Raw genomic sequence first — 26,525 nt, 5'->3', positions numbered from 1 at the left:
CATAAGCCAGGCTATAAGAAGAAAGGAGGAGAGGCCTTTGCCCTCTCTTTCTCCTTCTAGCGGCTTTGGAGGTGCGGATTTCCCTGCTGTTGAGTCTGTCAGGTTGGGGAGTGAGGCCTGATAAGGCCTTGCCGACCTTGGGAGGCAGAGGTTGCCGGCAGTCACTCCGGCGTGACTTTCCATTGTCCCAAGGAGAGTAGTAAGATACTCTTTGCTAATTCTTTTAGTTGCTAGATCTTGGGCTATTGATCGGGATATATATATTTTATTCTGGTTTTGTTCCTTTTTTTTCCCTTCCCCCTTCCCTTTCCCTTTTCCTTGTGAAATTGTATATATATTTCAATTGTATATAACTGCAATATAAGTATAAATATATTTATATATATATTGCTTTAGCTGTCTCTCTCTCGTTTTGGTTCTCTTGGGGTTTTTTCCCTCTTCTCCCTGAGGTTTGGGGGAGGGTGGAATTTCTTGTGGTAGGGTTTGGAGACTTGGCAGGGAGCCAGCTTCAAACCATTTCACCACCAAATTCTTTTCACTGATGAGGGGCAGGACTTGTCATGACTCCAGACTCCATTTCACAGCCCATGATTTCAAACTGGTTGAATGTGGGATTTTTCAAGGAGTAAAGACAAAACTGTCCCTTTCCCTTTGGCTTCACATTTCTGAAGTCAGGGGTGTAATTGGGACAGAGCTTTTTGGTCTCTTGAAGAGCCTTGATTAATATTTTGTGACAGAAAACTACATCTGGGAGTGAAAAACCTGCTCTTTGTTGATAAAACACTGAAAATTCAAGTTCTGTGCCCTTTTCACTGCAAAGACCAGCTTTAGCTGGAAGAAAACAATGACAAATCATGTCCAGGGCTGAAAATAATTTTTGTTTGTTTGTTTGTTTTGGGGGGGGGGGGCGTTTTGGGGGGGGTATTATTTTTGGGGTTTTTTTGGTGAGGGAAGCCTGATAATAAATTCCTTCCATTGCAGACACATAGAAACGGCAGAAAAGCTGTAGACTGGCTCCTGGACACCTGAGAGGCAACTCAATAGCCTAAGAGGCATCATGAGGCCAAATAAAAAGTGTTGCTGCTCTTTCTGTAGCCCTGGTCCATCCACTTCAGCTTCAAGCCAAAGCCAGGAGAGAGGAAAGTAAAGGTCTCCAATGAACAAGTAGCTTGTCTTAATATGCAAAAGCTCAGTAGGATGCATTGAAGGAAAAAAACATCATTTATTTGGAAAACTTCCTTTTTGAGTTTCCAAAAATCAATATTCCTTTACATTCCCAAGCAGCAGCACTTACCTGCAAACAGGCAAAGTGATTACTTCCAATAACCAATTAAAATCTTTAGGCAGCCAGCACAGGGCAGGCTGATGTACCAAAATCATAAAACTGACCCAGAAAAAGCACTCAGAACTAGGCAGATGCAAAATGTTCAGAAGAGCTGTTCCAAAATTTGCAGAGATTGAAACTCTTTGTCAGGCTTCAAACACAGTGTGAGTCATCAGTAAATTTACACACTACTGACTCAGAAGAAACAAATTACATTTTCTGACATATGATGTCAGCTTGAAGAAATAAAAGTGCAAAAATGTAGATACAAGGTTTAGCATTTTCTTCTAATTTCTTTCAGACTGTGTCCTGTAGCATCAAATAAAGCCTGTATTGTTACATCAAACAAACTAAGGGGTGATCTAGGAACCAATAAATCAAATTTCAGATCTACCATACAGCAGTTAAATGCAATGTCACAAGGGTTACAAGAAGTGGAGAACAATTCAAGGGATATTCAATAATGGTGAAGAACAGACCCACCCTGGTAAATGCTTTCTGAGCTCCTGGGGACAGTTTCTGAAATGGAATGTTGCACCCAGCCTTTTGGAAATCAACAATTTAAAAAAAATCAGTGACAGAACTAGCACTTGCTACAGCAAGAATCAGTATTTCAAGAAGGGTAGGGAAACACCACCATTTATAAAACTTGAAGGAAAGAAATAAACCTATTTCTTCTGCCTACCTGGAATTCAGTGCTACTTACCAGCAAGTGGACTCGTGGTTTTTGTCCCTGTATCCACAGTGGCCTTGGCTCTGATCATTCCTTGTGCAGTTTTAATCAATACTATGCCAAAAGTCCACCACTTCAGTTCAAACAGCAGTCTTTAATGTATTGCCTGAAAATCCAATTTGCTGCCAATGTAAAGTTGCCTAATATTGGTGTGAAGGGCAATGATATAAAATTTTAACAGCAGCTGAAATATATTAGAAATAAATGTATTCATTTGTTCAATTCTTTGTTATCACAGCGAGAGCTGCATAAGTCTGCGAAATTTTTCCTGTTTCCTTTAAACTGAGACTCTTCCCTTTGAGTTTAAGTGGGAGTGGATGGGGCCCTGAATTTGAAACACTGAATCAGTTTTGAAGAGATGATATAAGGATTTTGTTTGAATGAACACATATATGTTGAAAAGGTTGCTTGGTGTCATGCAAAAATGAAATAATGCAGCATGTGGACCACGTAAAAAAAGCTTATCTTTTATTAATGAGTCTGTTAATACCAATGTACGTTATTTCTGTAGCACACAAATAATTTTAACTTGAATTTTCTTCTTTCAGGACCAGGGCAATGGACTGTCCCTGTTGCTCCAAAATGTGCATTTGATAAGGATTGCTTGGCTCACAGAAAATACAGCTTAGTGGGAATGCAAAGCCACACATTTTTGTCTTTTTCAGCCATGGGTGCTTGCCTTTATACAGGGAACAAGGGGACAGAAACTGCAATTATGATGAATTTTTTTCTTCTGGTGCTTTTTCCACTAATGCACCATTAACTCTTTACAAACATAAGGTTCATCATTCCAGTCCTATAATGACCACTGTATTTCCTGTCTAATTCAATTAGTGTGTTTATCCTTTCTGACTCTTGCTGGCACCTGAGTAGAATTGTGATGATACAGGGGATACATGGAGGAGTAGAGTCATCTTCCACTACCATGAAGGACTGCAACACTAAAAGTCACAGCAGAGGTAAGATAACTACTACCTGTGCACCTTGTCCCAGTGGATCCTGGGGATAATACCAGTTGTGTCATAGTTTAGGAGAAGCTGATAAAAGGAAACAAATTTTATTTTTCTTGGCAATTTTTTTTACTTTTACCTCTCCTTTTCATTTTTTCATTCTGTTTTATTCTAAAGTTTGCCTTGTAAATCAGCAGGTACAAATTCCTATTTTTTGCTCAAGTGCCTTCCTGCTGAAAGGGCCACACACATCATTAAAGTCTGCACCAAAAAAACCTGAACTGTTACACACTGCAGGTTTGCAGTGATGAGTCTCTCAAGCACAAAGCCAGCAGATATTCACCCTCAAAGTCAAGAGAACACAGCTGGGTTGGAAAAGGACATGAGGATTGAGGGATATGACTGGAGGGTATCTCTCTTATTCCCAGTCTCAGAGTTGTAAGAATCTCTCACAGCAACAGGGCTAATTTTGCCCATTTAAAACATGCAAGAAAATGACAGGTAAGAATTACCCTGACAGCACCATCAGACAGTAACTAGAAGGATAAATGACCTCTGTGGGAGGAAGAAGTGCCTTTGTGTCCCAGAGAACACAAGGTTCAGGAAGCACTGCCGTGCTTGGCTCAGCAGGGTGAGCATTTCACACCAGTGACTGACAGTCATTTTGACAGGCTGCCACTGACTGGTGTCAGGTTTTAATTTCCCAGCCCCCAGGGCATGACAGCACTGCTCTCCAGACCATGGGGATCATCACCTATTTAGCACTGGCATCCTGAACTCTCTCTAACATCTGCCAACATCTGTCCCCACTGGGTGCAAGCAGAGGGCACCAAGCTGGAGAGTGTTTTGCCACTCAGCAGGGAATACCCTGGTTTTGATTTGCGCCTTCTCTTGTTAACCTCACTCAGGTTCCCAGGCATTCATTGTTTCACTTGTTTCCTTTATGAAACAAATGAAAGTTTGGTAGCAGCTGCCCACAGGAAGCTGTGGTAAGTCCTTACTTCTGGTTATGTGTCAAAAATGGAGAGTTTTTTTCCCTCTGAAGTACTTCCCTAAATCAACCAACTGATTTGGGTTCCACCTGTGTGTCACTGCTGATGGCTCAGCAATATTTAATTGGTACCTTTCACGTTAATGATGCATCTCCAGCATCACTTATTGAGAATCTCCAGAATCTCTGTTTCAAACTGCATAAACTTCAACAAACCAGGAAATATTCAGGAATGCCTACCTAATAATTAGGAGATCTTTGGACACCTTTCAAGGTGTTTAAAGACCACTGCAGTATAGTTTACAAAGACTACAAACAACTAATTAGTTCTATTATCTAAAATAAAACAGGCATAAAACATGCCTGCTAAATCTGTATTTGTAGAAGATTTTATAACATATTATTACTTATTATTACATAGTATTACTTATAACCTAAAAGCACTATAGTTGGTATGTTACTGTGCTCTTCCTTACTAGAAATCAGGGCCAAATCATGGCTAATTTGGAGTTCCCAAACTTTGCCTTTAACAGAAGAAAGGACAAGTTTGAGGACCACTGTGTCCTAAATGCTCAGACAAAGCACTGAAAATCATATCACAGTACCTTTTTCACTGCTAAGGAGCTTCCTCCACTTTGCTTATATAGATTTTGAATTATAGCACTGGTTACCCCCATTCAGGTAAAATTCATAAGGGAGACTGATGGGATTTGATAGGAAAGAAATTAACCTTGAATTACAGAGTATAATGCTTATAATCCCTCTTCTGGCGTGCAGTTGAGCCAGGAAGTTAAGGGTAAGCCTTTGACCAGATGTCTGGTGCTCTCCCACTGGATCCTCAGAGTAAGCCTCCAGCTCAGAAACAGGGAAGTATCAGGATGCTGCTGTTCTGGAGCCATCACTGCGGATAAAAACACAGCTTAAGTGGCTCTGAAGGAAAAGGAGTTTATGACGACTAAGAGGAGGGGATGTAACTTGGAAAATAAAAGGAAAGCACATCCTGAGAAAGAAATTTATGATATTTTGTCAAGACACAGAGGAAATACAAAATGAGGAAATATCTTGCCTTCTGAAAGAACAAGCTAAGAGATTTACATCTATATCTATCTATCTATCTATCTATAGATACATATATATTTAGTATCTTATTTGATTTCAAAGTCTTCATTACTGATTCTCTCTTCAAGACCTTGTAAGCAGGATAAAAGCTATGCATTTTGGCTTTTTGCTACAGGAATAAAGTCCCATAACATGAATCTCTTATTCACAATGGAATTTTTTTTATTTCAACTTGTTTCCCAAGGCGTCTTTGAGATGATGATCAATAAATAACCAGTTAAACAGTCTGTTTCTGTCTACTTTTCCTTTCATCAGCTGGTGAAAGACCTGCACCAACTACACACAACAGTGCCAGCAGAAGAAAATACCTCTTGTTTCACTTAAATGCACATTGCTAAATATAGATTTTACCAAACTGCTTGTTTCTAAGTTCATAGGACTCATTCCCACTGTTTCTCAGTGGCTCCTTCTCATCTCCCACGTCGTTGTCTTTCATCTGTGCAAAATAGGCAGGAGAAGCTTTGCACTCATGGTGCCTGTCAAGGGATTTGAGGTGGATCAGCATGTGAAGGGCATAGGCAAGGACCAGCAGCAGGATCAGGGACATCACCAGCCCCATCAGTATTGCTGGAGAGAAGAAGGATGCACAGTCCTTTGCATAGGCAAAATGTCCTTCCTGGATGTTAAAACCTTGGATCTACAAGGAGAACAAGAGAGCTCATGTTAAATGAGGTGCTTGTGTTCCTGATGGCAGTAAGAATTTCTAATTTAATACCTGCACATTGCAAATTTGTACCTCCCTGTGCTGGTTGGAGTTAATGCTCAGAGGTTTTCCAGGTCAGTCTTCTAGAAACCACTAGCTATTCTAATCCCCTCTGCTCTGCTGCCCAAAGGATTTGTAGTTGTGTTTGAAACAAAACCTTCTCTTGATGGCCCACGATATTTAATTAATGCCTTTCACCTTAATGGTGCACCTCCAGCATCACTTGTTGAGGGTCCTCAGAGTCTCTGTTTCAAACTGCATAAACTTCAATGCAACAAACCAGGAAATATTTTGAAATGCCTACCCTAGAATTAGGTTTTCCTCACCAGATCCATGTGTGTGGTATTTGGTAGCAAACCAACTACACTACAGGAAGCTGCATCCAACTATGGAAAACACCAACAATTTTTACTTGTGGCTTCAGCTCTAATATGAAGTTTATCACTCTGGTATTCAGGGAATTGTGTCTGGTCCACTAAATCAGCCCATGAGCATTTATCACATGGTGAGAAAAGAGGACCAGCTCTCCTCCTCAATTCCCTTTTTCAGCTCTTCATGCCCTATGACTTAGGTATGTAAAAGCAAGATGTTCTAGTCCAGCCATCTGAGGCTCCCTCATTGCCAAACACAGAAAACTTGGCACTTTTAGAAGATTATTAATCTCATCCTAAAATAAGGACTTAAGACGAGTCAGAGGAATTATCCACTAGCTTTAGAGGCAGGCTGGGGTGACTATAATCAGGCCACAGGGTTAAAATTCCTAGGCATCAAAAGTTAAGTGAGATGAATCCTGTACCTGGTGTCTGATGCTGTTACTGATGCCACATTTAACGGCTCTGCTCAGAAAGATGGAACACTGGAAGTTAAATTCACCCCCCACACTAAAGGGAACACAAGCAGAAGACTACAGAAAATCTATACAGCCCTTAATTTCCTTTGATAGGGAGATAAAGAGAATAATTTAAGTTCTTATTTCAATTTTGTGTTCCATGGAAATCCCATAGACTGTACATAGAAGGTCATTATATTTCCTTGTCAGCAAATGGCCAAAACTTCCCATCAATCTACCTACAGGATCCCATGGGCCTAATTCCATGACGTTACCTGGAAATCGATAAAAGTGACTTCCCAGAGCTGTGAGAGGTCATTTGCAGAGCTGGGAATGAGGAGAGCATCATATCTCTGCAGGCTGCTCACATGGTCGCAGTGGTAGGAGTAAGTCGCCGGCGCATGGATTCGGGTCGCATTGAACGTCGCCTGCACCGAGTGGTTGTAGAGCAGCTGCAGCCTGTGCAGGCTGAACCAGTTCTGAACAGATAGCCGGTAATAGCTGGTGGTCAGCAAGAACCTGGAAACATCGTGTGGGGAGAGAGGTGAGTAGGAAATCAAGTCAAAGGGTTCCCACCTGTTGAATTTGCACATTGAACAACCTTAGGAGACTCACTGGCATCACCAGTTTATATCTGTGTGAGCTCCAGATCCTTCCACTGAGTCTGGAAAGCGAGGAAGAGCTTTCCATGGAGGTGGCAGAGCCCTGTAACAGCTGCCCAGGGAGGGTGTGGAGTCTCTCTCTCTGGAGACATCCCAGACGCACCTGGACATGTTACCATGTAACCTGCTCCAGGTGACCCTGCCAGGGCAGGGAGTTGGACCGGGTCATCTCCAGAGGTCCCTTCCAATGCTAAAAATTCTGTGTTTTGAGGTTGTTCATTATTGCAACTGAAGGAGTTTGCTCCTTGTTACTTGTTCTCCCACACAGTAAGAGGATTTTGAGGGATTTTTAATAAATGGTTGAGCAAAATAAATCCAACACTGGTTGTAATAGGTTTGTTTCCTTTTTCTGGGAGGAAACATAGGATAAGTCACCTGATTCATATTGACTTGGAAGATATTCCATATCACGTTATATCAGCTCACATATAAAGAGGGAGAAGGAAGTAGCTCACTCTCTTCCGTGATAGCTCCTTGGAGGAGAGAGAAAGAGCACTTTGCTTATTCCAGGAAATAGAATTTTACTGTTAATTTCCTTTGTCTATGTTTTTGTAGTGTTATTAGGTTTTTTCCTTTCTTCCGTGTAAATATAAAGCTGCCTTTCTTGGTAAATCCTGGGTTTTCATGGTTTTTTTCATCTCCCCTTTTCCCTCTGGATGGGGGGAGACCTGCACAGCCTCGGTGGACACCTGGCATTCAGCCAAAATAAACTACCACACTGGTATTGTACTTCCATCCAAGATATGGGAAGTTAATTAACAAGAAATGCTGTTTTTTGTGTCACCAAGAAGTAAATATAAACCAGGTCACAGTCTGATGTCTGAACAGCCCACACTATCAGTTCTTGACATAAAATTCCCAAGAAAAATGTAGTAAATCACCAAAGTTTAGCTAAAATCTCAGACATAGAAAGATTCTATACAAAAGAGATGACGCAAACTTTTCTCATTAATAGAAAAGCCAACAAAGGAGAAAAAATGCCTTAGAACAAGGCAGGCAAATGACAGACACACTGAATGTAGGTGTGACAATTATACAATCAACAATTTCTATCACATTATTTTTGCTTAAACAAATTCACTTTTAATTCCACAAGCAACTGCATAACAATGTATATTAACCTGTTTTTTATTATCTGGTTGGAGTTTTTTGCCATATAAACTTACCTGATAACTAGTCCCTTTAGATTGCCAATGTCCCCAAACTTCAGAGAAAGCCTAGGTCAAAAAGCAAGTTACATCAGGCTAGGAAAAAAATTCAAAAGTCTTCAGAAAGAAAAGCAGCACAAAAGATTAAACTCAGTTATATCTGGAGCCTTTTGCTCAGTATATCCTTAAAGTCAGTGGGGAAAAAAAACTGGAGGGATTAAATTTTCCTCCATTGAAGTCTACTAGTTCACCTGCAGTTTGGAACAAGGTCCAAACTGTTCAGAAAGAGTATAAACGTGTGTTTAACTTCCAGCACAATTAAATCCCACTGCTTTCCACATCAGTTGGTAATCAGTTCAGTAGATCTCTGTCCTCCTTCTCAAGCCATGTCATCTCAGTCAGCTATCACCTCTGTATGTCATCAGAAAGTGTAAACACACATATTATTCTCATCTTTTTAAATACCAGAGCATAAAAAACACAGATGTCTCTGGAGTCCAAAGTCCACACATGCACATCATTAGAGCCACATAAATACCCTGACTGTGAGGCAGCTCTATAAAGGTCACCTGCAGTGAGCATGGGCATCTGAAATTTACTACATAAATCTATCAGCTTAATGCACTGTAGCAATACATAACTAAGTGGAATATATTGTTTCATCACTTAACACTAATATTTTGCCTCTTAAAACCTGTACAGAGATTCTCACTGTTCACATAAGACAAAAACAAAACACAGCAGAAACATGCAGCATCTGAAAGACTTCCAAAATTAAAGCTGAAAAATACATTTAAAAAACAAACAAACAAAACAAAACAAAACAAAAAACTTCACACAAAATAAAACTAAATAAAAAACCCAAACAAACACAAAAAAAAAATCCCCAAACAGCTAGTCCTATGATTTCATAGAAGATCTAGACTTCAAGACTTCTTGCACCTTGACTAACACTGGTCCAATAAGCAAGGACACTGAATCCAGACTATCCCTTTCTTTATTGCAAAGGGAAATCATAATAGCTGAGGATTAGCCACAGGCAAATATGGCATTCAACTAAGAAAAAAACACAGGTTGGATCATTATATTCCTATAGCAAACAAATATGTGTTTCATGTCTAATATTTTTTCCTGGCTCCAGCTACTTTACACTGATTACACAGCATAAATCAGCTTGAAGGACAATACAGAGAGTTGTCTTAACAATGAAAGGTAGAGAAGGGAGAATTCTGAGGGATTTTTTCTGATGTGAGAAAAACTGGGCAATCTACCATGTGAGGACTGAGCCATCAACTGGATTAATTTAGGTTGGTCCTTAAAACTGAGATTACAGAGCAACATTCAAGCAAGTTTTTCCCTTTCTTCTCTGTCACAAACACCGTTTCAGCCACAGACCCAAATCACAAGAGAATCATACATTATCTCCCTCCCAGACAGAGTCAGGGCAAGCCCTAATTTCTTAGAAATCTGTATTTATAAAATGAAGCCTCTACAGTAGTAAGACTACAGAGGTACTCGTGACAGACAGGGAGATAGAGTAACCTGCTTGTCTAACAGTCTCCAAATATCAGCTCTAGAAGGAGTTCGCAGACCACAAAAAAACATTGTCCTTCTGATTTTCCAGGTCTTATGAAAAACTATAAAACTATTCTTTGTGTTTTGAAACCCTTCATTTTGCATTCTATTATGTTGCAATAATTACTAATCAGAGCAAGATTATTTCCAAATTGTAGACCAGAAGAGAGGACAGAATGTTTGTTATTACTTTTTATTTCTGAAATAACTTTATTCCATTCTCTACCTCTGCCTGTTTTGACAGGTAGAGGGTAGGGAGAACTAATGGAATAGTTCACACGCTGATGGAACTGCTGCATTGGTTCACACGTTGATGACATAATATTCAGACTGCCCTCGTTGAATATTATGATACTACACGCAAAAGTCCTGGTTTCTTTTTCAATTTTACTTTTAGTTTTCAGGCATTTCTCAGTAAAATTTCTGTGCACCTTGAGTTATCCTTTGCAGCTGTGTGATCAGAAAGAGTTAATACTTTCTGGGGAAACATATTTAGCTGTACAGGTGAAATGCCATATAGGAGTAAATACAGACCCGCATCCTGTACAGTACTGCTGGCACACCTCCTGTAAAGGGGTGAGTAGTCATGCACAGCCCAAAGGCCCCATATTCAGCATAGAACCCACTCTTCAGCCTCCCAAGCAATTGTCTAAAACAGCTGGAAGCTAAACAGATCAACAGCTGGAGCCTCACAGGCCCTAAGAGCAAAGCTGGCTGGCCCCAAGGAGTGACCACACCACTGCAACACCTCAGTACACCCATGTGTCCCATGAAAGGCTGGCTTTAAAGGATATAACCCCTGCTGCTGCAATGGTAGGACATTTAGGAAAGAGCCCCAGGGCTCTACAAAGTCAGTTTTCCTTCAGTATGTACTTCCTAGACTTGTAATCTGGCACCAGTTCCACTGGTGTAGCAGAATTCCACCTTACATTGCACTGTCTTCACTGCAGTTTGAGTCTCCAACATCCACTGTGGCATGGACACCAAATGTCTTCTCTGTCAAGTCCAGCTGAGTGTGGTTTTCAAGCCTGATCATGATCCTCTTGGCCCAGAAAAGGATGCAGGGGATGCCATTGACCGTGACATTGAGGGGGCTGTGGTGGCTGTGGGAGAACCGCCTCCAGAATGCTCCTTCCCACTGCCCTTCCCTACTGAAGTTGTGGCTGACAACCTGAGGAACCACACAAAAGATGGCTATCAGAAGGTGTGCATTTCAGGATTTGCTCTCCATCCTACCAGAATAAATGAGGTTGTTTACCTGGGCCACCAGTAAGAAGTACTTCAACACACTGAAAAGGACTCAGTTTGGGCCAAGGACACAGCCTACCATGCTGAAAGCACATTAGGCAGCTGTCCAGGTGAAAGAAATGCCCAAGTTTACACCTGCCTGCAGGTAGTTTGGCTCCTAATTGCTTTAAAATCAGGAAAATACCTGCTGCAGAACAGGATGGCTCAAGTGTGGATCCTTGCCTTTATAAAATCAGTTACAGGGTTAAAACCCAGGGACTGCAGCTTCCATGTCATCTGGAAATGCCAGAAAAATGCTACCCCTTCTAAGCCAAAATTTCACTGCAAAAAGACAATTTGGCTGTCAGGCAACATAATTTGAGACAGTGACTTAGAGCTCTGAAAGAACTTAAAAATTTAACTGCCATTTCCAGATTTCAAACTCAAATTTCCAGACACCAGCTCTGCCCCACTAATGCACGTCCTATCTGAATAGGGTAACACACACAACGTCTGCATGGCTCGTTTTTCCATGTCATATGATTTAGCAAGTTCAAATCATGTACAAAAATAAGAGAGGTTTTCTGAGTCCCAGTCATAAACAGCATCTTACCAGGCTCCAGAAGAGACACAGTTAAAAGACAAAGCTTTGTCTTGGCTTAAAGAGAGATTTTTTTTTTTTTTTTTTTGGTGCTGTTCAGATTAGAAAATCATGTCTCTCAGCTCAGATCCTGAAAGATCCCTTTTGAAACTGGACTTTACACATGGCACAAGGGTGCTTGAGGATTAAAATTAGTAAGTACTGACAGCAACAAGCTGAAAGCCAGGTAAGATCACGGTCAGATGTGGTAAGTGACTATGACTGTGTTCATATAAATGATAAGGCTGTCTTCTCAGAAGTACAGGTGAGGGAGATTTAATCAACATGTTACTTACGGTAGAGTGCATCACTTTTGGTGAGCTTCTTTTGGTAAGGAAGCCTTTTATGGTCAGTTTTTGACAAGACCTACGGCCTGGTCTCATGAAAAACTTCCACTGAAAATATGAAGTTTTGCTACAGCTGTTCATTTAGTACCAAGTGATATAAGCACAAGACTGGCCACAGTAGTCAAATGTCACTGTACGGGATATGGATATAAGGATTTGGTTCTTTCAGAAAGACCATGTGCCCAAATCCATGACCAGTCAGCATCAGCAACAGCATCTGAAGCCTCACCTCACTCCTCAGAAAACCAGAGGACACCTTGTACAGCAGGCAGTGAATCAGTACCATATTACAATGATTTAGACAGTTTTGTTGGCTGTTTCTTGTAAACAACGTAAAAAGAGTTTAATTCAGCAATGTAAATTAAAAGATCTAAAGGTGCTATGAAAAGACTCTACAGATCCATTACCTGTGCAATTGCCACCTGACTGACATTCAATTTTGGCTTCACGCCACCTTGGTAATGTTGATCTGCAGAAGAAAGAGTGTTATCAGCATTATTAGTATATTATAAACACCCAGTCATTTATAAAGGCATAATTTTTGCACGTTCTTATGCAAACAATAATTATCCCTGCACAAAATGTGTATGTGAGAATAGCTGATTCTGCCTTGGAAAATACTTGACTTGTTCCAAATATTACCTTCATTACATGTATTTTCTAGTTTACCTTACTCGTTCAACAAGGTTCCTCTTCTTTTCATTGAACATCTGGAAGGAACTCCAGTGCCCCAAAATTACAAGATTCAGTCTACATCTGCATTTATTCATCCCAAACACAGCAAAAGATGCTTGTTTTCTTCGTACAGCAAACTCTGTCATCAAAGAGTGTGTGCTGAATTGAACAACAAAAGCATCTCAATTGTGAGCAGGAAGTTCTTTCCCTGTACCACCAGAGATAGGAAGATGTGACAAACAACCTGATGGCCCAACTGCTTGCCAGGAGAACGAAGTTTCATAAGGACAGGTCATTTCATGGACGTTCTCAAAGCTCTATCCTTCAAAAATTTAATTCTGTTTTCATTTGGTTAAAAAGAGTGAATGCTTTTGTCTTCCCCATTCTCTCTGCATCTCAGTTGGACAGCAAATTAGTATTTTTAAACAGGCAAATCCTTTAAAGGGTGTTTTTTAACAGGGGATATGCTTTCACAACACATGTGACAGAAGAGTCACTAAGGCCAGCAGAAGCAACAGCTGGGAATAAAACCTTTTACAGCCACACTAACAGAACCAGCATCCAGGAGTTCATCCCACTGAAAGCCTTACCATTTCTCTGCAGAGAATCTTGATCTGAGAATTCATGTGAACTACAAGAGAGGAGAAAAACACTTATTTTACAGCATCTGGATTTAAAGTCTGCAACAAGTTTACTGGGGACAACACCTGTTACTACTTTGTTCCATAAAACATTCAAAATGTAACTCAGGTCCTTGGCTTGGCAATGTAACAGGAACAAGGCAAATTAACCCAAAGCTGCTGAGCCCAGGCTAAAAATGCCGAATTTTCAGAGATCCCTTGGGTGGATTAGCCCTGACAGGCTTTCCCATACCCTCATCACATTGACAAAAGGCTTCCTCTCTTGTCCTGTTTTCTCCTGTCCTGTTCCATGGGACACCAGTTCTGGGTTAGAGACAGAATCAGTTCCAGCCCACAGGCAGAGGAACACAAGCACCCTGCACCACCCTTGTTCCACAGTGAGGGTCAGAAGCAACACGTTTAATTCCCTCAGGATAGATCATATGCAATGGGCTAACATGTCTTAAGCCCAGAATTACAGCCATTTGAAGACAGCTCCCGAACAGTTCCAAGCAATACCAAATGTCACAGAGTCAGCTGCAAGGTAGGGTGTGGGCAAAGCACATCTAAAATGTCAACTACCAGGCTCATGAAATTTTCAATATTTGATGTTCTTCTTAGTGTAAATCTCCAGCTGCTGGGGCCAGACCTGCCCCACAGCCACTAAACATGGAAATACATTTTCATCTTCTTCTCTTGCCTTGTTTCCTGCTGCTTTTCCAACCACCACAGGAGCAAAATTCTTGAAAATATATACATCAAGACCACCATATAAAGACTAGAAATAAGACCAGTTTTCGGTATTTGTGAGCAAATTGTACTGTAAAGTATTGGAATTGCAAAGTCAAGACTTGGCATTCCTGGGGAGTCTCTGGACAGCTGGGTGAACTCACTCCCTGCCAGATTCTGGGTAGGGGGATGTGTGTTACCCACTAACAGGAGTGATCCCAACCTAATTTCCATCACACCGTCCTTAATGGCAGATAAATACGAGTCCAAACAACATGGGATGGCACAGAGCCCACCCTGCTTTCTGTCAAGCTGGAAGAACCTTACAAAGATCTTATGTTAAAAAACAACTCTGTGGGTGACACTGTTTAAAATTAATCTGGCAGGTTTATTTACAGTTTTATTCATTCAACTTTCAGAGTGGTTTCCACTTTCTCCCACTGCTCTTTGGGTGCCAGGATTCATGCTGGAATCAGTTCTTCAAGATGCTGGAAATTGCTCACGCCAACAGCTCTCAGAGATGGGTGGAAATACCAGATTTTGACACACAGGTAACAAAAGATGTGGCCACAATGGACCAAACCTTGCTTTCTTACTCAGATAAAACTCTCTCTTGGGTTGTTTTATGATTAGGAACATTTTTGTAATTTGATGCATCCCTTTTTGTCTTTTCTAGTCTTTTTTCATGACAGATTGTGCCTTTGGGCTGGAACAGGCAAATGTGGGAGAATTTTTTGCATGGTAAGAGCGATAGAAACGAGGCACACCAAAAGGAAACTAATGAAAATTCTTTAGTTATACTAACTTTAGTTATATTTACTTGTATTGTACCTATGTATATCTAGTTATGCTTAGTTATACTTTTAACTCCTCCCTATATCATAGTTGAACTCCCATAGCTCACTCCTCCTGTTTGGAAATCACAAACTAAAACACTGGAGTGGGAGAAGGTTGGTGTAAAATTGTGCAATTCATTTCATTCCTGAACTGGACTTATAAGGTTTTCATGCTGCTCTGGGAAGAGAAAGGGTTAATTTGGGGGTTGTGATTAAAAAAATCTGAATAACTCCTGGCTGCTCCACATCCCACAGCCACTCTGGAATCATATAATCATAGAATTATAGAATCAGCTGGGTTAGAAGTGACCTCTGAGATCATCAAGTCCAACCCTTGATCCACTACTGCTGTGGTTACTAGACCATGGCACTAAGTGCCACATCCAGTCTTGTCTTAAAAACCTCCAGGGACGGAGAATCCACTGCTTCCCTGGGCAGCTCGTTCCAATGTCTGACCACCCTCTCTGTAAAGAAATTCTTTCTAATATCCAACCTAAACCTCCCCTGGCACAACTTGAGACCATGCCCTCTTGTCTTGCTGATAGTTGTCTGGGAAAAGAGACCAACCCCCAACTGGCTACAACCTCCTTTCAGGGAGTTGTAGAGAGTGAGGAGGTCTCCCCTAGGACTCCTCTTCTCCAGGGTGAACAGTACCAGCTCCCTCAGCCTCTTCTCATAGGACTTGTGCTCCAGTCCCTTCACCAGCCTTGTTGCTCTTCTCTGGACCTGCTCCAGCACCTCAATATCCTTCCTGAACTGAGGGGCCCAGAACTGGACACAGTACTCCAGGTGTGGCCTCACCAGCGCTGAGTACAGGAAGATACATCGAGTCTCTGTTTTTAGCATGAAGATACTGACACAGATGAATGTGTACAGCTGATGAAATAGTCATGTTTTCATGAGGAAATGCAGCGCAGAGAGTGACTTGGGAACCACCACGTAGTGCCGCAGCATGACAGACACCATAAGGCTGCAAGGGAAGCACCTCTGGCTTGGTCCTCCTGTTAATTACTCTGTTAATTAGCAGTCCTTTCCTCCTGCACAATGCATGGAGCTCTGTTAGAGGAAGGAAATCCATCATTCCACATCACTGGGGCACAGCCAGTCTGTGGCTGGCAGAGCCAAGGATCACGTCCTGGTGTCTGGGCAAGCTCAGGCTGCTGTCAATGTTATGGGGTCTGTCAGCTGCTTCTGACACCCACAGCCCTGAGGCATCATGGATTTGTGATCCATGACAGTGATGAGTGGCTGCCCATGTCCATCATGATGTCACATCAGCAGCTTTCCCAGGGAAAAGGCAAGCTGGGGAATTCACAGGCGATCCCTGGCACCCAAAGCCCTTTCATCCTCAGCTGGAGCACATTTCACAGAACAGAAGTATTGAAAGCAAAAAATGTGAAAATTTTTTAAAAATACATATTCCCTTTTAATTATAAAATGTTCATTACATGTACAAGAGGTAGGAAACTAGCTAGCATTTACTCTCCATTGCAAAACTGACAGCAAATCATTTTTAGCACACTGAATTAAAGAATAGCTTTTCAAATTTATCATTTTTTTAATCAGACACTCTTACCGTGACACTTCAAATTCAGTTGCTCACAGGGTATATGTTTCAATATTTTTCCTTAGCAATTCGTAAATAACTGGCCCAGATAACACCTAGGCATGTGGGTTGTATGTTGAATTTACCATACCAAGTATGTTAGGAACCCACATGAAATTGGATTAGCCCTAATACAAAGCACTGGAATGACTAATCACTATGTAAAACCCAATTAAATAAGATTATAAGCATAAAGAAGTGTAAATTCCCTCTTATCAGATGACATTATCCATCTACATAAGATAACCAAGTCTGGCTTGTTTGTCCAAAAAAGTTTATAAAGACTCCAGCTCTTGAGGACTTCCATGTAAACAGTGCTTTCTCTGCTCAGATGAGCCACAGGAATAATCCTGGCACCCAACACTGGTTGAGTGTGGAAGCCACAGGAAGTTTTCATGTCATATTCACTCTTTTACTCTTCATATTACTTCTCTGATAAACTGCACCAGATGGGAAAATGTACTCCACCTCTAAAGAAACAGTATTTCTATTACTTCAGAGTCATCTTTCTAATACTAATATTGCCCAGCTGCAGAATTCCTTACTGTCTGTTGAACTAGTTTCAGCTAATTTACAAGGCATTTAATTGGAAAATAACATGTGAACATTCAAATGCATTAAAAACAAAGTCATGACAAGGTGACAAGCACCTGGTGGCAATGCACTGATTGTGCAACAGACACTTGCCATACGGAATTTCAAGGAAGTTATGGACATAATAAATGTGTAAACCCTGGGACACCATGTTCAGGGAAAGAGCTAGTCTCCTCTAAGAAAAATCCTGGCAAAAAAATGTTACTGAGTTTTAAATACCTCTGTGTAAGTCCTATCAACCAGAAATACCTACAAACCCACACAACTCTTATAGTTTTCAAATGTGTGCTTTGACACAGGGAGACAGATTTACATAACTATTTTACAATGCACTGATTACGGGGTTTGATCTGCAGTTTAAGGGATGCCCAGCTAGGACCGGATCAGAACAAGATACTTAAGCTTTCTTTTTTGATACAAAAAACCCCAAACCTCTGAGGTCATAGAACCTAGCAAATTAACACTGTGTATGCACAATCCCACCTCCAATGAGGCAAAATCCCCACTTAATTCACTGGGATCCAGGTCACAACTTCTTCTGTTAATACTTATTGTAAAAAAGTTCATTGTAAAAAATGCTCCTCTGCTTGCTCTCTCTCAGATTCTGGTCTGATTGCAAAAAAAAAGAATGCAGAATTATGCTAAGAGGAACAGCGAGGGAGCTGAAAACTGGCAGAGGAGAACGGCAAGTGAGCTATTTAGATGAAAACATATTGTAGTATTTATCGGTAACTGACTACCAGATCTCTTAATACAAGCTTAAGCAAATCACCACATGTCCTTCTTGCCTTAAATGAACAGATTTTACTGCCAGCTGCAACCTCCATCAGCATATTTGTTCTGTGTGTTACTGGTGACTCCGGGCATGATTCAACTCATACAGTTCAGGCTGTTTTCACTTTCATAACACCTGGTTCCATGAAGTCCCCTCTTTCCCCTGCTATGATTTGGGCTTATTATTTGTATTTCATTAGAGAGTGAAACATCACTATTGACAATAAACCCAAATCTCCAGTAATTTTGTAAGTTCGATACTCCTTTGCAATATTGAATTCACGCTTCAAATATCCATTCTACACCACTAGAATATTTTAGCGCCTTAGTTTTCACACCCTTGCTGTTATTCTATTTATAACTTCATTTTCACACAGATCAGGGAAAGTCAGTATGAGAGTCATTAAAATGTAATGAAATGTAAGACAGATGCACAGAAACCACTCATTTTAAAGCCACGTTTATAAAATTGCTTTAAAGTTACATATTTAATTCACTGTGTGTTTCAAAATAATTAATTTCTGTATTACCCCTAGGTGCTTTTAAACCTGAAAGGAAATTACAACCACATCCTGACACTCCAAACTGCGACTGAATCTACTTCCATAGAGCACAAATGACAGCATTTAAAACCGGGGCTCGCTCAGGTTTGTCACCACACACCCAGTCACTGACCTGTTCCCTGACGTCACAGTCGTTTGCTCCACGGACACTCCGGATCCCACACACAGGAACAGCAGCAAGAACCTCAGGGCAGCGTTTCGTTCCATTGGGAAGGGAGGCAGTGGCTCCACACGCGGCACATCTGCGGCTCTGGTCCAGCTCTGCCGCGTGATGGGGGAGGATCCACCATCGGAGAAATCCTCCGTGTGCTGGGATTTCTCCCCAAGGCAAACACCTGGCACGTTCCAGCTGCCCTGTGAATGAATGAGCACACAACCCGGGGAAAGTGCGCCGGGACGTGAGCTGCTTGTTAAGGAAAAAAAAGAATACAATCAGATGGGCTCTGAAATCACACTGCAGAGTATTCCTCATCTGTACCTAACCCTCACCTCAGAGAAAGGGTAAGGAGCTGCCTACAAACAGCTCTGAAACTTCTCCTTCTATATGATAATCAGAGGAAGAACTACATGTGTTTTCAAGACTTACAATACCTTATATTAGTAACCATACAGATGTGAAGGTGCATATTGCAAGCTTTGAAGTCAAACATTTGGAAGCAATTTTCTTTTCTTCAGCACTATTTCAGTTTGTGTGTGTGTTTAGCTTTCTGGCTCAATTGTTTTTATACTCAGAACCACAAAATGGTTTGGGTTGTGAGGAATCTTAAAGATCACCTCATTCCAAAACCGTTAAATATCAGGCAGGACACAGTCATATACCAATCTATAGGTATATATATACCCAGACATCTACTTCTTCCCTGCTACCTGTTGATGTGACGACCACTGAAGCCTCACTTTGCTAACTGGGAGTTCCTGTCTGTTGCATTCCAGATATAAGAAAATGATTGGGGCTTTAGCATCATAGCTATTAGGAAGGATTTGCCATCTTAATTCATTTCTCCCTCTGGGATACAGAGGGTATATCCGCTAATCTTAAAAACCTCCCAGCAGCTTGTCCTCAGCAGTACTGCTTCTATCCAATTTAAGAAGGAATAAAGATACTTATGTGAGAATCCTAGATTGAAAAATGGGATGAGGGAATGCGGGATTAAGAAAGAACCACCTGAAAATAACCTCCAGATTTTCTGTGAAGTACCATGAATGTATGATGCTAAACTTTGAACAGTTACTCCAGTAAGGAGACAGGGCTCAGAAGAAAATTTCAAGAGGCAGAAGTGTCACACACTCCTAAAAACTGTGAAGTCACTGATGTCACAGTCCTGTTCAATGCCTCAGTACTCCTCACTCCTAAATAAGTGGAGGGAAAAGGCACTCGTCATCAACAAAATGAAAAATAATGTCAGTTTGCTCAGAATCAAAGGAGGGATTTGCAGACAATCAAGAAAACAAGTAACACCAAACTGCTAATATAGATTAAACCAGAATAAATCAATGGAAAATATACTGATTTCATCAGTAAACATTAATCATCATTAGCATGGCTAGGCTTTGCAAACAAAGATTTGGGAAGGACTCTACCCACATTTGCTACAAGCGTGCTGGTGGTTAAAGAGGCCAATCGAGATAGACAAGTCCGGTTGCAAAAGGCACAGCAGAAAGACTCCTTAGGTGGTATCAGGAAGACACGGTTCTTTCTGTGTTGTCTTTTCTCCTTGAGAATGATCCTGCGTGCGTTCTCAAAGGCATCAGCAGCATTATAGATGGTGTGTCTCCAGACGTCCAGATTGGAGGCCAGAATAGACCAGCGACGAAGATCAATGTGGCCAAGGCTGAGATGTTGTTTCAGGGAGTTCTTGTATCTTCTCTTTGGGGCTCTTCTCTTGCAGCAGCCGGTGGCAAGTTCACCATAGAGCACAATCTTAGGGTGGCGGTGGTCCTTCATCCTTGAGACATGTCCTGCCCAAAGCAGCTGTGTTCTCAGCAACATGGCCTCAATACTCGTAACTGCTGCCTACTCTAGAACAGACATAATCTGACCAGTGGATGTTTAGGATTGTACAGAGACAGCGTTGATGGAAGCGTTCTAGGAGTCACAGGTGGTGGAGGTAAATGACCCATGATTCGGACCCATATAAAAGAGTAGACAGTACAACGGCTCTGTAAACACTGATCTTTGTGCTTTTCTTCAGGTGTTTATTTCGCCAAACTCTTACACGGAGCTTTCCAAAAGCTCTCTATGCCTTTGCTAACCTGTTGTCTATCTCTCCGTCAATCTTACCACCCAAGGAGATGATGCTATCTAGGTAATTAAACTGCTGGACTGAGTTGAGCTCTGATTCGCCAATGGTGACATGGGGAAGACTTCCTGAGATGCAGATGGAATACATTAATACAACAGGTGCTGATAGTAAATCATTCACCAGCAATCTTCTGAAATAATGGTAGAAGGAAAGAAAAGTCTTTTCTTGCCTCTTGACACTTGTCAATAATAATAATAGCAACAATAATATTAAACATTTGATACAGTTCTTAAAGATGCTCACCACCTTGTCACCCAACCCAGAACACTGAGTGCCACGTCCTTGGACACCTCCAGGGATGGGGACTCCCCCAACTCCCTGGGCAGCCCCTTCCAATGCCTGACCACCCTTTCCAGGACAAAATTCCTCCTGACCTTTCCTTGGCACAGCTTGAGGCCGTTTCCTCTTGTCCTGTCACCACAGTTAAGTTTACAGCCTACAATGGCAGGCTGTGGTAGGCTAAAAGGGGTCAGTATTCCACATAAGAGGATTAAACTGCTGTTTGTCACCTTTTTTTCCCCGTCACTTTGCAAGGAGATTTTGCTTCTGATTACTCCTCATGCAAAACTCCTCCTTCGATGATTAGGCAGCAAGGTATCATTTCTTTGTTGTTCATTTAGCACTGAGACAGCTCACACATTTCCTCCAGCAAGAAGGAGGCACAGCAGATCTTACTGTACTTTAAACACTGCTCCTTTTTTTGGGATCTACCTCTCAGAAAAGGTAATTATACTCATTTCAAAGTGATTATATTCAGCATGGAGGCTCACAGCTTGGTGAAGGTTGTGAGCGTTGGATCTTTGGGCACACAAACTCTTTTCCAGCGGTTTGTAGTCACCTTCAGCTCACATGTCAGGCCACCATGAACTGAGTAGCTTTCTATATTAACATGTCTCAAGCACTGTATGAGTTACCAGACACCTTACAAGTGTCAGCACTGAATGTATCACTCACCTTTTCAGTCTGAGTCATCGTTGTTCCTCTGATTCAGACATATTCACTGAGCACTGACAGTGCAACAGAACCGTGGGCAGAAAATTCACCTTAAAACATAAAGCTTTTCTCAGGTCGAACAAAATCCTCTCTCTGGGCAACTGATTGGGCCAAAAAGCCTTTCAGCTTTCTTCTGGGGTGGGATGCAGAAATTAATCCTGTTAAAATTCTTTCCTGCTTCCCTGTGAGGGTGGAGAGGCCCTGGCAAAGGTTGCCCAGAGAAGCTGTAGCTGCCCCATCCCTGGAAGTGTCCAAGCCCAGGTTGGATGGGGCTTGGAGCAACCTGTGATAATGGAAGGTGTCCCTGCCCATGGCTTTAAGGTCCCTTCCAACCCACATCATTCTGAGATTCTAATTCCCTTCTATTCCCTGTGCCCTTCACAATATCCCCAAAGGATTCCATCCTAGCCTGAGAAACCTCCATACAGACTCCAGGCCTGATTTCACCTTCAAGGAATGCACAGGGAGAAAACTGCACCAAAAAAAAAAAAAAAAAAAAAAAGACCAAGCTCAGTCTGTTCAGGACTCAGCTGTCTTTTGTCATGCAGTACCACAGGACACCAGGTATCAGATCCCACAGGGAAGATCAGATTATACTGAGAATTTTAAGATAAGTGGTGGGATTTTTGGTGGATTTATCTGCTTGGCCAAGTGAAACATTTAATTTTAGAAGTGCTTATCCAGCAGTGCTGGTGTTCTCCAGAGCAAACAGCCCTTTTCCACACAGCTGCCCACAGATAACCTCGTTTCAACCTCCTGCCATGGGCAGGGACACCTTCCAGGGACATGTCTTGTGGCCACCTGTGCCAGCACATGTCAGCCATTGTGTTTAACTATTATTGTTATTGTTACTGTTATTATTATATTAGTGTTAGTATTATTAATAGTTATTATTGTTGTTGTTGTTGTTGTTATTAAGAACTACAACAACTTTATTTCCATTATTAAACTGCTTTTATCTCAACCCACAGGTCTTTTTTGTACAAATTCCCTCCCCATCCCACTAGGATGGGCAGGGCAGTGAGCAAGAGGCTGTGTGGTGTTTAATTACCAGCTGGGGTTAAACCAGAACATGGTGGAATGAAGAAAAGGTGTCTTAAAAGTGCCCCAAAGACCCCATAAAGTTTAAAATATATCATTTTCCTTCCTTCCAGTCAGCTTTTAAGTATTCCTAATATTTCTAACACTGAAAAGCAAAGCTGCAGCATTTTTACCATATAAACTTCCCTGTTTTTAAAATCACCAAACAGCAACAGCATTCCGACATTGGAACTGCATCTTCAAGAGCTGCTCTTTATAATAGTAATGTTTTCTCCTAAAATTGTTGGTGGGTTTTACAGTTTTTGTTTGAGATTGGTTGGTTTCTTTTTTCCTTTGAGGGGAGTGTGTGTTGGAGGGTGGTTTTCATTTTTTTTAATTAGTTATTCTATACAGATTGCATGTAAAACCAGTCCTACCTGAACATACAAAATATGTATTTTCTATTTAAGCTGTGAGCACAGGATGTCTTAATAAAGATGTATTAAGGTCTAATTGCTATCCCTTCACAGTAATTCCAAAAAGGGGAGGGAATGTTCAGGACTCAGATTGGTGCAGTTTGGCAGCATGGACTACCAGCAACTTTCAAAATCAGTAAATATGAGCTGGTTTATGTTATAGGACTTCACTTTGGTGCAGAACCACTGGAGGACTCACAGGCAATGCAGCAATTTAAGCTGGGATGCCCCATCCCTGGAAGTGTCCAAGACCAGGTTGGATGGGGCTTGGAGCAACCTGGGATAGTGAAAGGTGTCCCTGCCCATGGCAGAGGGTAGGACTGACAGGTTTGAGGTCCTTCCAACCCAGACCATTCTGGGAATCTATGAAAAGCTGGAAATAAGACTCATAGAGTCATTTAGGCTGGAAAAGCGCTCTCAGACCATTGACTCCTACCATTCCTCAGCACTGCCAAGGCAACCACTGACTCACGTCCCCAAGTGCCACATCCACAAGGCTTTTAAATCCCTCCAGGGATAGGGACTCTCCCCCTGCTCTGGGCAGCTGTGCTAGGGATAGACAACCCAATATCCCACCTAAACCTCCCCTGGTGCAACTTGAGGACATTTTCCCTTGTCCTGTTGTTTTATACCTGCAAGGAGACTCTGACTCCCACGTCATGGTGGTCTTTTCAGGCAGAGATCAATCATCAGTCCCTCTCTGTGGGTCGGACACTGGTTTCCCTGGTACAGCTAACAAGATAAAACCAGGCCCAACCTCGACTCGTCCTTGTGAGCAAGTAAGGACAAAACAAGCTCTGGTACCATCCCAAACAAGAGACCCCATCCCGAACATGTGCAATAAGCCCCATGCAATTAATTAATCAGCATATGGATAAGGCCTTTTGGAACAGGCGTGAACTCCTGAGACTGTAAACAGATATTCATGGAACAAATTATACATTAGGTGCAGAAGTGCATCTCGGTGTGGACCACAGGCAGGAAGGTGCCCCCGGAGATAAAGTAGTGATTTTTTTTAAGCTCAGACTGGTCTCAAAGTTTTCTCTGCCGGTTCTAGGTCAAAACGGGACACGAACGCCGCGGGGAGGGAGGGGCAAGTCGTGCCCCTCCGCCCGATTGGGTCTAGAACCCGCGGCCTCCACCTCCGGCCGGGCCGCCCGCCACGGTGCCTGTCGGCGTGTTTCCGTCAGGCGCGGCGCGGGCAGCCCGCGGCAGGTCCTAGCGGGCGCGGCTATAGGCGGCGGTCGCGGACCTCCCTCCCTCTTTTCTCGCTCGGCAGCTGCAGGGAGAGGATGGGTGAGCGCGGGGAGCGAGGCCGAGGCTGGGGGCGGGCTTGGGGCTGGGTTTGGGGCTGCGGGATCCCAGGGAGAGTCTGCGGGGCTGTGCACTCTCCGCCCGCCCGCAGCCGAGTGGGTGCTGTGCGGACAGCGCTGAGGGCGGTGGGGCCGCGGCCGCCATTACCCGCCGCATGTCCGCCATGCGTCACACGGCCTGGCCCGCCTCACCCTCCTTCCCCTCACCATCCTCCCTTCTCCTCACCTCCTGCAGGGAAGTGCCGAGGCCTCCGCACGGCTCGGAAGCTGCGCAGCCACCGCCGCGACCAGAAGTGGCACGACAAGCAGTACAAGAAGGCGCACCTGGGCACGGCATTGAAGGCCAACCCCTTCGGCGGCGCCTCCCACGCTAAAGGCATCGTCCTCGAGAAAGTGTGGGTGCACAAATGGGCTCGGGGTCCACAGCCCCTAGGATGGGGGTACAGAGTCTCTGGGATAAGGGTCCAGCATCCCGGAATTGGGCGCTGAGACCCCCGGGATGGGGCTCTAGAACCCCCTGGATGCAGCTCCTGTCCTGAGATGGAAAAAACCAGAATTAATTTATGTTTAATTTTAAGAATTAAAGAAAAAAAACGGGAATTTCTTTCAAAAATTGGTAAAAAATAGGGATATTAAGCAAAAATTAAGGGGAAAATATGTTTTTATTGGAAAAAATTGGAGAAAAAAATTAGAATTTTTCCAGAAGTGGGGGGAAATGGGGAACTTAGTCAAACCTTAAAGAAAAAGTGCCCTTTTTTTTCATAAATTGAGAAAAATCAGGGGTTTGGCACAACATTAAGAAAAACCGTATATCTTGTGTCAAAGATCCTACCTACTTCTGGGAGATTTTGTTCCCTTTAATAATTTGAAGCCTCATGGGGATGCTGCAAGTGCTTTCTTTTTTGACCAGTGTTTTCTAGTTTAAGAGGTTTTCCCCTCTTTTATGCTTTTTCAGGATTTTACTGAATTAGTATTAGTCTGTAGGTGATTAAAATTTTACTCTGCATAGGAAGTGGTGGTCTATATATTGATATATGTTAAATATATTATAGAGAATACATTATATAATGATACATGGAGTTTTTATATAGTCATTAAATATTCTATATTCATATACTGAGTGGCTCTAACGAGCTCAGAGTTTCTGAAGTACAGAATCAGCTTACACTGAACACAAAGGAAAACAGTAACTTGTGGGTGTGTAACAAACTTCCTGGTCCATCAAACAGATGAGGTTTTTCTGACTTATTTCCATTGCAGTGGAGTAGAAGCCAAGCAGCCCAACTCTGCCATCAGGAAATGTGTCAGGGTCCAGCTGATTAAGAACGGCAAAAAAATCACAGCCTTTGTCCCCAATGATGGCTGCCTGAACTTCATTGAGGTAATTCATCTAGAAGTTGTATTTTGCAGTGGAAAATAAAGACATCTGCTCTGTTAATTCTCATTTAATGTGTGCAGGTTTGATCTGGGGTGGTTAGACAAGGGCAGTGTGGAGCATAGCCCAAATTGAGGGTGGTTAATCCCAGATTTGTGCACGGATCTGATATTTGTGCTCCCCATGCCCTGGTTTTGGTTTTTGCAGGAGAACGATGAGGTGCTGGTGGCTGGGTTCGGGCGCAAGGGCCACGCCGTTGGGGACATCCCAGGGGTCCGCTTCAAGGTGGTCAAGGTGGCCAATGTGTCCCTGCTGGCGTTGTACAAGGGCAAGAAGGAGAGACCAAGATCATAAACCCATGTCTTGACAAGATGGTCAATAAAAAATCCTTTGTTCTGAA

The 26,525-nt window shown here is 42.3% G+C and overlaps 2 protein-coding genes and 1 long non-coding RNA gene across 7 annotated transcripts; 2 read left to right on the top strand and 1 right to left on the bottom strand.

Moving 5' to 3' along the window:
- Nucleotides 1-3,345, top strand: LOC116780503. The gene is made up of 3 exons (XR_004354500.1): nucleotides 1-199; nucleotides 982-1,149; nucleotides 2,606-3,345. It is a non-coding gene; the product is annotated as an uncharacterized LOC116780503 (long non-coding RNA).
- ATP6AP1L (ATPase H+ transporting accessory protein 1 like) lies at nucleotides 2,509-24,632 on the bottom strand. Of its 5 annotated transcripts, XR_004354499.1 has the most exons (10): nucleotides 24,070-24,632; nucleotides 21,903-21,955; nucleotides 18,758-19,048; nucleotides 13,514-13,554; nucleotides 12,656-12,717; nucleotides 10,964-11,205; nucleotides 8,478-8,528; nucleotides 6,925-7,168; nucleotides 5,358-5,754; nucleotides 2,509-4,899 (listed from the first exon to the last, which is right to left on the bottom strand). XR_004354499.1 is itself a non-coding variant. In XM_032675604.1 (9 exons), the coding sequence occupies exons 3-9, from the start codon at nucleotides 18,850-18,852 to the stop codon at nucleotides 5,452-5,454; spliced, it is 1,038 nt and encodes a 345-aa protein (XP_032531495.1). In that variant the 5' UTR covers nucleotides 18,853-19,048; nucleotides 21,903-22,074; nucleotides 24,070-24,632; the 3' UTR covers nucleotides 2,509-5,451. The 5 variants fall into 5 exon arrangements, 4 of the variants coding, with proteins under 4 accessions (XP_032531495.1, XP_032531494.1, XP_032531493.1 ...); XM_032675604.1 differs by having other exon boundaries at nucleotides 2,509-5,754; nucleotides 21,903-22,074; XM_032675603.1 differs by having other exon boundaries at nucleotides 2,509-5,754; nucleotides 21,903-21,991.
- Nucleotides 24,615-26,525, top strand: RPS23 (ribosomal protein S23). The gene is made up of 4 exons (XM_032675606.1): nucleotides 24,615-24,733; nucleotides 24,986-25,145; nucleotides 26,011-26,131; nucleotides 26,333-26,525. The coding sequence occupies exons 1-4, from the start codon at nucleotides 24,730-24,732 to the stop codon at nucleotides 26,477-26,479; spliced, it is 432 nt and encodes a 143-aa protein (XP_032531497.1). The 5' UTR covers nucleotides 24,615-24,729; the 3' UTR covers nucleotides 26,480-26,525.

The sequence above is a fragment of the Chiroxiphia lanceolata genome, chromosome Z, assembly GCF_009829145.1.
Source record: "Chiroxiphia lanceolata isolate bChiLan1 chromosome Z, bChiLan1.pri, whole genome shotgun sequence".
NCBI lineage: Eukaryota > Metazoa > Chordata > Aves > Passeriformes > Pipridae > Chiroxiphia > Chiroxiphia lanceolata.
The sequence above is the reverse complement of the archived record's forward strand: the minus strand, read 5'-3'. Positions and strand labels throughout refer to the sequence as shown.

Coding starts and splice junctions, on each gene's coding strand:
- ATP6AP1L (XM_032675604.1), bottom strand. CDS start 18,852: ATGGAACGAAACGCTGCCCTGAGGTTCTTGCTGCTGTTCCTGTGTGTG. Junction 8,529..10,963: donor TGCAGTGAAGACAGTGCAAT/GTAAGGTGGAAT, acceptor TTTTTGACCTAG/GCTTTCTCTGAAGTTTGGGG. Junction 5,755..6,924: donor TCACTTTTATCGATTTCCAG/GTAACGTCATGG, acceptor TTCTCCTTGTAG/ATCCAAGGTTTTAACATCCA.
- RPS23 (XM_032675606.1), top strand. Junction 25,146..26,010: donor GGCATCGTCCTCGAGAAAGT/GTGGGTGCACAA, acceptor TTTCCATTGCAG/TGGAGTAGAAGCCAAGCAGC. Junction 26,132..26,332: donor GCTGCCTGAACTTCATTGAG/GTAATTCATCTA, acceptor TGGTTTTTGCAG/GAGAACGATGAGGTGCTGGT.